Source organism: Microcaecilia unicolor, chromosome 9 (genome assembly GCF_901765095.1).
Source record: "Microcaecilia unicolor chromosome 9, aMicUni1.1, whole genome shotgun sequence".
NCBI classification, from domain to species: domain Eukaryota; kingdom Metazoa; phylum Chordata; class Amphibia; order Gymnophiona; family Siphonopidae; genus Microcaecilia; species Microcaecilia unicolor.
The window spans coordinates 68,885,370-68,898,684 of NC_044039.1; the positions used below are offsets into that span (position 1 = coordinate 68,885,370).

The 13,315-nt window shown below is 44.8% G+C and overlaps 1 protein-coding gene across 5 annotated transcripts in view; it reads right to left on the minus strand.

The window, feature by feature from the left end:
• Positions 1-13,315, minus strand: part of FBLN1 (fibulin 1) — a 1,130,965-nt gene that overhangs the window by 416,538 nt on the left and 701,112 nt on the right. For all 5 annotated transcript variants that reach the window (XR_003943425.1, XR_003943426.1, XR_003943427.1 and 2 more), the window contains exon 13: positions 10,436-10,567. Coding sequence is in view for 1 of the 5 variants with exons in the window: in XM_030215291.1 (XP_030071151.1) it covers positions 10,436-10,567 (132 nt within the window). In the remaining 4 variants the exon portion in view is untranslated. The remainder of the gene's footprint in view (positions 1-10,435; positions 10,568-13,315) is intronic.

Genomic DNA, 13,315 nt, shown 5'->3' on the forward strand with positions numbered 1-13,315 from the left:
GTACAGTGCACTTCAGGCAGGTGGACCCAGGCCCATCCCCCCCTACCTGTTACAGTTGTGGTGATAAATATTGAGCCCTCCAAAAAACCCCAAAACCCGCTGTACCCAGATCTAGGTGCCCCCCTTCATCCCTTAGGGCTATGGTAATGGTGTAGAGTTGTGGCGAGTGGATTTTGGGGGGGAATTGGGGGGCTCAGCACACAAGGTAAGGGAGCTATACTCCTGGCACCTATTTTTTGTTTTTTTAAAAATATTTAGAAGTGCCCCCTAGGGTGTCAGGGGGACCAGTGCACTAGAAATGCTGGCTCTTCCCACAACCAAATGGCTTGCATTTTGCCGGGTTTGAGATGGCCGGGACCGGTTTCCATTATGGCTGGAAAGCGAAGCCGGCCATCCAGTGGCGTAGCCAGACCTGAGATTTTGGGTGGGCCCAGAGCTAATATGGGTGGGCACGCACTGTCTATATAAGTATGAGTAGTGTCTCTTGGGATCCTAGAAAATAATGCCTAAGAATTCACTTGATGATGGATTTCTAAGTACTCTGCCCAACAGCTGCCCTGCATCAGTATAACCACATACATACTTAATGGAAAAATTGATATTTTTAAATATAATTACATTATCCCACAATCTCTCCACTGCAAAATGCTATACACAAACTTGTGCAAAAACACACTCATATCCTTACTAAACCATAACAGCACTAATTCCAAGGACAGGACGAGCTACAACCTTATGCTTGAAAAGGCAGGACTGTAATTACACTAGGCTCTAAAACACCAATACACTACCTCGTGAAAAAAAAAAAAGCAAAACAAAAAGGGCTGCAAATACTACACGCTATCAGAATACTGCACCTTGATCACACATGAACAACACATGACACAACGGACATGACACAAGGAACTAGAAATCAAAAAATATGAAGGCAAAATACTGAACTGGAAAGTTAACTCAAGAAGTCAGACTCAGCATGCAGCAATACCAGAAAACTTTAAACTTACATGCAAAATATCACAGATGCACATTTCCAAAAGATGGCATATTCAAATTAATACATTCTGAGTAAAATACTTTTTTCTACCTTTGTTGTCTGATCTATTCGATTTGGTCCCAGTGTCTTCTGTTTTACGCAGTGTCTTCTTTCCATTTGATATTTTTTCACTCACCATGTCCACCATCCTCCTGTGTCCTTATGCGTCCTGTCTACCATCTGTAGCCCTGCCCCATCCTTCCTCGAGTATCAGTATCTGCCCTCAACGTGTTCCAAACCAGCCCTTAAACTCAGCAGTTTCCACTCCATCCATATCCAGCATTTCTCCTCACTCCCCTCCATCCATGTGCATCTACTTCCTCTGTCTTCCCTCCCCTCCATCCATGTCCAGCATTTCTCCTCTCTTCCTTCCCCTCCATCCATGTGCATCTCCTTCCTTTGTCTTTCCTTACCTCCATCCTAGTCCAACATTTCTCCTCTCTTCCCTGCCCTCCACTCCATCCATGTCCAGCATTTCTCCTCTCTTCTATCCCCTCTATCCATGTGAACCTCCTTCCTGACTTCTCTCCCCTCCATCCATCCATTCGTCCAGCAACTCTCCATTCTCCCCTATCTAGCAAATGTCCTCTTTCCCCTGCCCCCTAGATTCATCCATCCATGTTCAGCAATTCTCCTGTCTCCCCTGACCTCCCCTCCATCCATCCATGTCCAGCAACTCTCCATTCTCCCCTGCCCTCTCCGCCATCCATCCATCTCCAGCAAATTTCCTCTCTCCCCTTTCCGCTCCATCCATTCATGTCCAGCAATTTTCTTCTTTCCCCTGCCCTCCGCTCCATGTCCAGCAACTCTCCATTCTCCCCTGCCCTCTCCTTCAGCCATTCATCTCCAGCAAATTTCCTCTCTCCCATTTGCCTTCCATCCATCCATGTCCAGCAATTCTCCTCCTTCCCCTGCCCTCCGCTCCGTCCAGCAACTCTCCATTCTCCCCTGCCCTCTCCTCCATCCATCTCCAGCAGATTTCCTCTCTCCCTTTCCCCTCCATCCATCCCTGTTGTCCAGCAATTCTCCTGTCTCCCCTGCCCATCCTGTTTCTGTCCATCCCCTTCCCCCTTCTATCCAGCGTCTCCCCCCTCCCCCTTCACAGCATCTCCCAGCCACCTGTAAAGAATGACAACGTGGATGCAGCAGCTCACAGGTTTCCTTGCTGTGTAAGTGAACGGCGACGGCTGCGCGGGGGAGTGCAAACAGTGATCTTTACTTACAGTGAGTGGACGCAATAGGCTGGCCGCTGGCTCACTTCCGTTCCATTCCACTCCCGAAGTCGCAGCGACGAACGGGCAGGCAGCGTTGCGGTAGTAAAAGCAACAAGGAGACTGGTTCAACTCTCCGTCCTTCACTTCCCTCCCTCTGCGTCCCGCCTTCCTCTGACGTCATTTCCTCCCCGTTCGTTGTTGCGACTTCGGGTAAAAGTCGCCGTTCCAGTCGTTGTCATTTGGGCGGGCCTGAGCCAAGATTGAGTGGGCCTGGGCCCACCCAGGCCCACCCGTAGCTACGCCCCTGCGGCCATCTCATGTAAACCCGGCGATCCTGCTCTGAACCTGGCAATCGATTTAGCCAGCCACAACTGTATTTCGAAAATACGGTTTGCTCCGCCCCTTTGCGGAGCCGGCCCCGAAGATGGCCGGCCATCGATTTGGCCGGCGCCGTTCGATTATGCCCCTCTATGTCTCACTATCTCCTTATGCTCATTCCTCAATCTCTTCCTCTCCATCCTTCCTACTCCTTACCCCTCCCAATCTCTTCTCCTTTTGCTCATCCTATCTTTGTTTACCTCTCCATGCTCAATTTACATATCCTCAAAACCCCACTACTACTATGTTTACTACAACTTGTAACATTCTCCTTCAAGACTTTGTAATTCTATTTACTATGTAAGCCGCATTGAACCTGCTATGTGTGGGAAAGCGCGGGGTACAAATGTAATTAATAACATAGGAAAAATAAAAACAGAAATGCATTTCCTCTTGTACTGAAAAAAATTACAAAGACAATTTCCCAAAGCTAACGTATTCCACCAAATAAATTCAGATAAAACACTTTTTTCTACCTTTGTTGCCTGGGTACTTTATTTTTCCAAGCATATTGTTTCCAGTTTCTTTTTTTCTGTTTTCCTGTATGTCTTCTGCTCTATTTCCAGTAAGTGCAGTCCATTTGTCCTTTTTCCATGTTACTCTTATTTCCTATTCCCTCTCTGATATATTTCCTCCCTCTCTCTCTATGTTTTCTGTCTCTCCCCTCAAATTTCACCTTCTTGCTCTTTAGTCCTCCACCTATATTTCACTTGCCAGTACTTTCCATGTCCTCCTCTCCCCCCTACATCTCCTGTGTCACTGCATCCCTGGCCTCATTCCCTTCTCTTTCACCTACTCCTCATTAGTACAATTCTTCCCTCTCTACTTACTATCCTCCTCTCACACTCCTGTCCTTGAGATCTCCCCATGGTCTCTCCCACATGGTTCCACCATGCCAAGTATCTCCCCCTCCAGGGCCGTGCCTAGGGTCTCTGGTGCCCCCCTGCAGACTATCAGTTGGCGCCCCCCCCCCCCTCCGTCTAGCAGAGCAGGAACAGAAGGGAGCAGGCAAGTAAGCCAGACCTCAGGAAAAAATAGCACTGTATGTATGCATTGATAAGTCTCTGACTCTAAAGTTTAGCAATTTCATTAAAGCAAAATGTATTTTCATAACACTTCACAGATTTCCAACTCAAAATAGGAATGCTAATTCAAAATGTGAGCAAAGTCCTCTTAGTTTCCAAAGATTCTTTTTCTAATCTCCTTTGCACCAAAGGATATAATTCAGATCAAACATTTGTCTCTGATCAACTATCTCAGATCAAATATTTATTTCAGATCAAATATTAAGGTTTCCTTGCTTACAGTCACTTAAATCTACCTAGCCTTTATATAGTTTATAGGATTTAAACACTCTTAAACTGAAATTCACCCTTTTCTATTCTTCATAAACTTCAAGTAATCCTGAAATATTCAGATCCTTTTTCACTAGAGAAACCTCAAACTTCAATCTCCACCAACCTCTTTTCATTCATATTTTCTCATTTACCACATAATCTGGCAGTCTTTTATAATTTCAGTCAACACACACAGGAACTCACAGCTGCATGTCTCTCTTGGCCAAACCCACGGTCAGTTGCTGTCTCACTCTGTTCCCTTCCGGGCAGATTTCTAACAGAAGCTGATCATCCAATCAGAGAGCTCTATTTGAATGCACATTAACATACAGACACTGTAATGGGAATTTTTAGTGAAAAACACTAGATAAACCCTTCGTTTTTGGACCAAACTTCACACTTTTGATCAGAGCCATGCCCTAACATTAAGGCTGTAAACACTTCCATCATTTTTTATTCATAAATATGCAAATGAGAACCTCCCAAAAACGGACTAATTTGCATATGATTTAAACAAATCTGAGCATATGACAACCAAGTACAGACTCCCAGCACCTGAATTCTGCAATTAGATTTAAAACAAATACTTTTAAAACTTATTTTTAGCACTTTTAAAATTTCAGGTTCTCTTTAATTTGAATGCTGTTCAAGCTCTGAAGCTCACCCTGAGTGAGGAGTTAGCCCCAAACCACAGCATATATAGCAATTTGGTTGCATTCTTTCAAATAACTTGAAGAGCCTGCCTGCCTGTGAATACTGCTGCCTTGCTATCACTTCTGGTTTGCCATAAAAAAGAGGGCAGGGGTGATCTCAACTTCAGGTAAAAGATTTTGCAAGTGAGTGGAAGGCAGGGACCGCAGGGCAGCAGCGCCCCTCGAAGGCAGGCGCCCCCCTGCCTTGCTTACCCTGCTTACTGCATTGGCACGGCCCTGTCCCCCTCCCTCTCCCCTCTTACACCCTTGTAGCTCAGCATCTCTCTGCCCCTCCCCTCTCCTCCACCAATATGGTCCAGCATTTCCCTGTCCCTTCTCCCTTCTCTTCCACCCCTATGGTCCAGCAATTTCCGTTCTCCTCCCCCCCCTTCCTCCCTATGGTCCAGCAACTCCCTATCCCTTCTTCATTTCCCTCCACCCCTATGGTCCAGTAACTCCCTATCCCCTCTACACCTATGGTCAAGCAACTTTCTGTCCTCTCTCTGCCCCTCCACCTTTATGGTCCAGCAATTCTGTCCTCTCTTCCTTTCCCTCCACCCCTATGCTGCTGCAGCAACTCCATGTCCTCTCTCTCTCTTTCCAGCAGCTCCCTGTCCCCCCCCCCTCTCTCTCCCTTTCCCACACCTCAAAGTGAAGCTTCAGTGTTCAGCAGGGCAGCAGCTCGGAGAGGAGAGCCTACTCAGGAAATCCAGCCTGGTGCCAAGAGAAGTGGCTACACATATCCCAGTGCCATGCACCTTTCCAGGTTGTATAAGTGGCAAACTGCACAGTAAAAATAAAAGCCTGCTATGCATGGTTTAGCCCCTACACAACCCAGGAAAGAGCACCGCATCAAGGTTTGTGTACCTGCATCTCTGCAAGTCCAGCATCTCTTCCCATCTCTTACTTACTCTCTCCATCTGCCTATGGCCTTCCATCTTCTTCCTGTCTCCCTGGTCCCCTCACCTGTAGTCTGGCATCTCTCCTATCCCCCTAACCCTGCAGATCTAGCACCTGACCCCTTCCCTCCCTCTTTCTCCCCCCATGGGTTCAGCACATCTCCCTCATGTCCAGGACCTTTCCCTCTTCTTCCCTAAGCCCCCTGGAGTCCAGAACCTCTCCTTCTACCCTCAGCCCCCCCCCCCCATGAGTCCAGCTACTCTTCCTCTCGTTCCCTCAGCCCCCATGAGTCCAGCAACTCTTCCTCTCATTCCCTCAGTGTCTCCTGAATCCAGCAATATTCTCTTTATCCCTCAGCCCCCCCCCCCCCCACCGTGAGTCCAGCACCACTTTCTCTTTATCTCTCAGGTGTCTCCTGAATCCAGCACCACTCTCACTTTTTTTCTAGCCCTCTCTTGAGACCAGCACTGCTCCTTTTTCCCTCAATCCCTATCCTGAGTCCAGCACCTTCTTCTTCCCTCAACCCCCCCACTTCTCACCTTCCCAAGTCCAGCACCTCTTTGTGTATTTGTGTATCTAAAATGTAACCTTCCACAAAACACGAAGTGAAGATGTGATTCCATGAGCCCCAGTGAAAGGAGAGTTTAATTTTACTTTCATTTAATTTCAATATATTCCATCAACTTTATAACACCTGGCTTCCCAAGGCAGATTACAACAGTTCAAACAAGACACCAAAGAAATCTCCAATGAAATCAATCAAAGTCTACACATCATGAACACATGGGCAGATGCATTCCGCCTGAAACTGAACGCAGAAAAAACCCAATGCCTCATACTCACCTCCCAATACAACACAACTGAATTCAACGTGTTAAACACACCAAACCTAAAACTCCCTATCTCAGAAACGCTAAAAATCCTTGGAGTGACTATCGACCGCCACCTAACACTCGAAACCCACGCAAACAACATAACCAAGAAGATGTTCTTCTGTATGTGGAAGTTGAAAAGGTTAAGACCATTCTTCCCAAGATTCGTCTTCCGCAGCCTAGTGCAATCCCTCGTCCTTAGCCACTTGGATTACTGCAACTCATTATACGCAGGATGCAAAGAGCAAATACTGAGGAAACTTCAGACAGCCCAGAACACAGCAGCCAGGCTCATCTTCGGAAAACCTAGATACGAAAGGGCAAAACCACTACGAGAGAAACTACATTGGCTTCCACTCAAGGACCGCGTTACTTTTAAAGTCTGCACATTAGTCCATAAGATCATTTACGGCGAAGCCCCAGCGTACATGTCTGATTTAATAGACCTACCACTCAGAAACGCTAAAAGATCATCCCGAACTCACCTCAACCTTCACTACCCAACTTGCAAGTGCCTGAAATACAAGACGCTACACGCGTCAACCTTTTCCTACAAGAGCACACAATCTTGGAATACACTACCGCGCAACCTAAGAATGATTAACGAACAAGCCTCCTTCCGTAAACTACTGAAGACTCACCTGTTTGAACAAACTTACGGAAAGAGCCAAAACACATAGAGACCACACTCACTGTTCACCAATGCAATGCACATCCACTTCTTATCCCTCATCCCGTTATCCAGTCAATCATACATTTATTCAAGGAACTATATACACTATATATGTCTTGGTGTCTAACAATGAATGTTTTTTCCCATTGTCTCTTTCCAATGTTTCTAAGTTGATGTCCCATTGTTATATTCCCAATGATATTCGAATGTCTCGCACAACCCTGTTCAATGTAATCCATAACCTAGTTGTAACAAATGTATTTCTACTATTCATATCTTATTGTAAGCCACACTGAGTCCGCAAATAGGTGGGAAAATGTGGGATACAAATGCAATAAAATAAATAAATAAAATAAATAATAGTTAAGATGAACCCCTCAAGAAACAGGATATCCTCACTGAAATTTCATCTGTATTGTATAGAGCAGTGTAGAAAAATGAGCAAAAACATACAGAGTTTTTAACTGCTGTTTCTACCAGCTACACTCGTTTTTTAAAGCTGTTGTAGTGATACTCAATTTTTATTTCATATACTGGGCTAGATAGGCTCACTCACCCTTGTCTTCTGTTTTTATCCAACTTCCTTGGATGCTACCGTCTTCTGTTCTCAATCTAACCTTCTCCTCCCCTTCCATCCCTCAAACCTGCTTTCTCTAGCAGCGATCACAGGCTGCCTGAGCCAATGCCCAGTGCTTCCCTTTGCCACTTCCCACCCTCTTGTACACAGGTGTGTCAGAGGGGCAGGGGCGGAGCAGAAGGATGCATCAGACTCGGGCTCACCCAGGCAGCCTGTGATCGCTGCAGGGAAACAGCAGCAGGGAGGGGCTGCTAGAGAAAGCAGGTTGAGGAACCAAGGGGGAAGAGAAAAAAAGCGCTGGTGTTTCAGGAGAGGAAAGAAGAGGGACGGTCGTTTTGGTACAATCAGAGAAAGGGGAGAAGAAGTGCAGCAAAGTTTAAAATAAAATCCATGCTGCTGTGTGGCAAGGTAGGCGCCATTTTCGTTTGAAATCTGATTGAGGGAGTGGCTGCTCCCCTTGCGCCCCACCTAGCTACGTCACTGCCGAATTCCATCTGGGTGGTTAGAGGCAATAATCAGTGACACTGCTTAGTTAAATGCCAATGAATATACGCATCTGGTACACTCAGAGGGGCATAATCGAACGAAAACGTCTATCTCCATGGGCGTTTATCTCCGAGAACGGGTCCGTGAAGGGGCGGACCGAACCGTATTTTGGGAAAAAATAGACGTCCATGTTTTATTCGACAATTTGTGAGCTGGGCGTTTTTGTTTTTCAGCGATAATGGAAAATGAAAGCGCCCAGCTCAAAAACGAATAAATCCAAGGCGTGAGAGGGGCCAGGAGTCGTAGTGCACTGGTCCCCCTCACATGCCAGGACACCAACCGGGCACCCTAGGGGGCACTTTTACAAAAAAAAAAAAAAAGGTAAAAGAGCTCCCAGGTGCATAGCACCCTTCCGTTGGGTGTTGAACCCCCCAAATCCCCCTCAAAACCCACTACCCACAAGTCTACACCATTACTATAGCCCTAAGGGGTGAAGGGGGGCACCTACATGTGGGTACAGTGGGTTTGGGGGGCGGTTTGGAGGGCTCCCATTTACCAGCACAAGTGTAACAGGTGGGGGGGGGGCATGGGCCTGGGTCTACCTGCCTGACGTCCACTGCACCCCCTAATAACTGCTCCAGTGACCTGCATACTGCTGCCAGGGAGGTGGGTATGACATTTGAGGGTGAACATAAAAAGTTGTGAAACGGCATATTTTTGTGGTGGGAGGGGGTTTGTGACCACTGGGGGAGGTCATCCCCGACTCCCTCCAGTGGTCATCTGGTCATTTAGGGCACTTTTTGGGGCCCTATTCGTGGAAAAACAGGGTCCAGGAAAAGTGCCATAAATTCTCGCTAAAAACGCATATTTTTTTTTCCATTATCGGCGAAAGGCGCCTATCTCTGATCGGCCGATAACCACGCCCCAGTTCCGCCTTCACCACGCCTTTGACACGCCCCCATCAACTTTGTCCGCATCCGCGACGGAGTGCAGTTGAAAACGTCTAAATTCGGCTTTCGATTATACCGCTTTATTCGTTGTTGTGAGATAAACGTCTATCTCCCGATTTGGGTCGCAATATAGGCGTTTTTCTTTTTCAATTATAAGCTGGCTAGTGTGGTTTAAGTGGGCAGGAATCTCTCCAACTCACTTAAATTACACTGAATATGAACCCCACCATGTCTAAGGATTATACAACACATATTTTAACTCAAACTCCATTCAACAATTTACATAGTTAATTGAACACTATTGAGTATGCCTCAAGAAACAGCATTTGCTCACATTAACACAGTAAATGATGGTAGATAAAGACCTCCACGATCCATTCAGTCTGCCCAACAAGGTGGCCAGAACCGCACCCACCACACTGTGTGGCACCAGTCACCCATGCTTAAACACTGGTTGTCAAGTCTCCATCATGCCAACCATATAGGCAGTGAAACATGACGGAGTTTTGGTTATAACCACATATCATCTCCAAGTACTGCTGACAGTCACAAGTCAAAGACTTCAAACTGCCCAAAACACCGCAGCCAGACTTATATTTGGAAGAACAAAATATGAAAGCGCAAAACCCCTAAGAGAGAAATTACACTGGCTCCCAATTAAAGAACGGATCACCTTCAAAATCTGCACGACTGTTCACAAAATCATTCACGGAGAAGCCCCGTCTTACATGCTTGACCTCGTGGACCTCCCACCCAGAAATGCCAAAAGATCTGCCCGCACCTTCCTTAATCTACACTTCCCCAGCTGCAAAGGATTAAAATACAAATTAACACATGCATCAAGCTTTTCCTACACGAGCACGCAGATGTGGAATGCTCTGCCAAACCACTTGAAAACAATTAACGAAATAACAAACTTTCGCAAATCGTTGAAAACTTATCTCTTCACCAAAGCCTACCACGAGAATCCATAACCAACTACAACACATTACTAACTCTCCCTACTATGATTGCCTCTTTCTGTAATTGCTTGATTAGACCTACTGTTAGCCTTGTTATTATTGTTATCCTGTAACACCAATTGTATCTCTGTACCCTGAAATGGTGATGCCATGATAGGTCTTTGTAAGCCACATAGAGCCTGCAAACAGGTGGGAAAATGTGGGATACAAATGCAATAAATAAAAAAAAAAAATAACTCCGAGTCAGTGAGCCAGTACCCTTTCTTGAACTGGACAGTTGGGTTTCCGTCAGTTTCTAAAAGTACAGTTATTAAATAAAAAAATAGGTCTTGGATCTACATTGTAAACCATAACAGTTTACCTTGGCAGTTTCTTCCATTGGGTGCTATTGTGTAGCCGGAAGGAGGGCAAGAACACTGAAAGCTTCCTGGAATATTGTTACAGCGATAGGCGCAGATATGTCCCCCAGTGGGTAAAGCGCATTCATCAATATCTGCAAAATATTGCACAAAAGGATTAAAAGTTACTAGCAGGAAAGTTAATAGTTAGTTGCATCATAAATTAAATCCCTTTACAAAAGTCAAAAAAGAATATGTTACTTGTTTCTCTATGTGAATGAGAGGTGATACTTCCTGTGTGAAATTTTTAAAAAACACTCTTGTCAGGTAAAGGAATATTTAATTACTGAAAGGATATTGTTTTGTTTATGACCCCTGAAGCAGCCCAGGTCGAAACATGGCACCATGTCTGACTTCAATAAAGGAATTTAATTTATGGTGCAGATTGCTATTGTTTTTCCTGGATCACACTTCTTTCTGTCTACTTAAAAGTTACTAGCTCCTAATTTGCAAAGTATCTAATATACACCTTTGCTTTACCCTTCCTTTGTGAGTTGAGAATAGAATAACAAAATGTCTTGTAGAAGGAAACAAAAGAAACCAGTGGTTGGTTTCATACAAAATGAAATTATTCATCCTTGCAACCCTATTTAAATCACTAATATAACAGTAATTCTGTTATATGGGAAAACTACACAAACAACCATATACCTAAACAGCTGTGCTTATGGTGGGGTTGAGGGACTTCTAAAAAAAATAGTTAGCTATGACCCTAATTAGATAAATTATGCCATGGATTACTGAGACCAAGTCAGCATGGCTTTTGTGTGGGGAAATCTTGCCTGACCAATTTACTTCAATTCTTTGAAGGAGTAAACAAACATGTGGACAAAGGGGAGCCGGTTGATATCGTGTATCTGGATTTTCAAAAGGCGTTTGACAAGGTACCTCATGAAAGGCTACAGAGGAAATTGGAGGGTCATGGGATAGGAGGAAAAGTCCTATTGTGGATTAAAAACTGGTTGAAGGATAGGAAACAGAGAGTGGGGTTAAATGGGCAGTATTCACAATGGAGAAGGGTAGTTAGTGGGGCTCCTCAGGGGTCTGTGCTAGGACAGTTGCTTTTTAATATATTTATAAATTATTTACAGATGGGAGTAACTAGCGAGATAATTAAATTTGCTGATGACACAAAGTTATTCAAAGTTGTTAACTCGCAACAGGATTGTGAAAAATTACAGAAGGACCTTACAAGACTGGGAGACTGGGCGGCTACATGGCAGATGACATTTAATGTGAGCAACTGCAAGGTGATGCATGTGGGAAAAAAGAACCCGAATTATAGCTACATCATGCAAGGTTCACGTTAGGAGTTACAGACCAAGAAAGGGTGTCGTCGTCGATAATACATTGAAACCTTCTGCTCAGTGTGCTGCTGCAGCTAGGAAAGCGAATAAAATGTTGGGTATTATTAGGAAAGGTATGGAAAACAGGTGTGAGGATGTTATAATGCCGTTGTATCGCTCCATGGTGCGACCGCACCTTGAGTATTGTGTTAATTTCTGGTCGCCGCATCTCAAGAAAGATATAGTAGAATTGGAAAAGGTGCAGCGAAGGGCGACTAAAATGATAGCGGGGATGGGATGACTTCCCTATGAAGAAAGACTAAGGAGGCTAGGGCTTTTCAGCTTGGAGAACAGACGGCTGAGGGGAGACATGATAGAGGTATATAAAATAATGAGTGGAGTGGAACAGGTGGATGTGAAGCGTCTGCTCACGCTTTCCAAAAATACTAGGACTAGGGCGCATGCGATGAAACTACAGTGTAGTAAATTTAAAACAAATTGGAGAAAAGATTTCTTCACCCAACGCATAATTAAACTCTGGAATTCGTTGCCGGAGAACATGGTGAAGGCGGATAGTTTAGCAGAGTTTAAAAAGGGGATAGACGGTTTCCTAAAAAACAAGTCCATAAACCGCTACTAAATGGACTTGGGAAAAATCCACAATTCCAGGAATAACAAGTATAGAATGTTTGTATGTTTGGGAAGCTCGCCAGGTGCCCTTGGCCTGGATTGGCCGCTGTCGTGGACAGGATGCTGGGCTCGATGGACTCTTGGTCTTTTCCCAGTGTGGTATTACTTTTGTACTTATCTGACAAGCTCTAAGGACAGTTACTCTTGTGCAGGGGTTCTGAACCCAGTCCTTGGAACACACCCAGCTAGTCAGTTTTTTTGGATACCTCCAATATATACGTATGAGATAAATCTGCATACAATGGAGGCAGTGCACTCAAATTTATCTCATGCATGTTCATTGTGGGTATCCTGAAAACCAGATTGGGTAGGTGTGTCCCAACGACTGGGTTGAGAACTCATGCTTGAGTGAAAGGCTTTTTAAGAAGATTAGTGTTTTTTGGAAGTAGAATTTGAAAGAATTAGTTTATAGAGCAAGAACAGTTATTTTCTGGATGAAACACAAGCTGACAATGAGGATGGTGCATTATTGGTAGGATAAAAATTTACAATCCTGTGGAAAACTACTATTAAACCTATGTAATAATGCTAAGAAGGTCATTTTAGAAGGATCTAGACATGCAAATGGCAACATGTAACACCCCTTCCATAGTGTTATCTGAATTTGGAGGGCTCACCTGACAGATGTCCCCTACTAGGACAACTCTGTTGTTCCCCCACCCTTAACATATATCTGTGCCTTGGAGCCTCCCAAGAAGAAAAGGTATTAAAGGATAAATTCCCTTCCCTTTCCTTCAGGAACTACCAGAAATTCTCAGTGAATTCAACTCTGCCAAATCTCTCACTGCTTTCCGTCATCACTAAACTCTATTCTCTTTGACAGCTTCCCACAATTATCTAAAAACCTCTCACACCTCTGTAATCTAT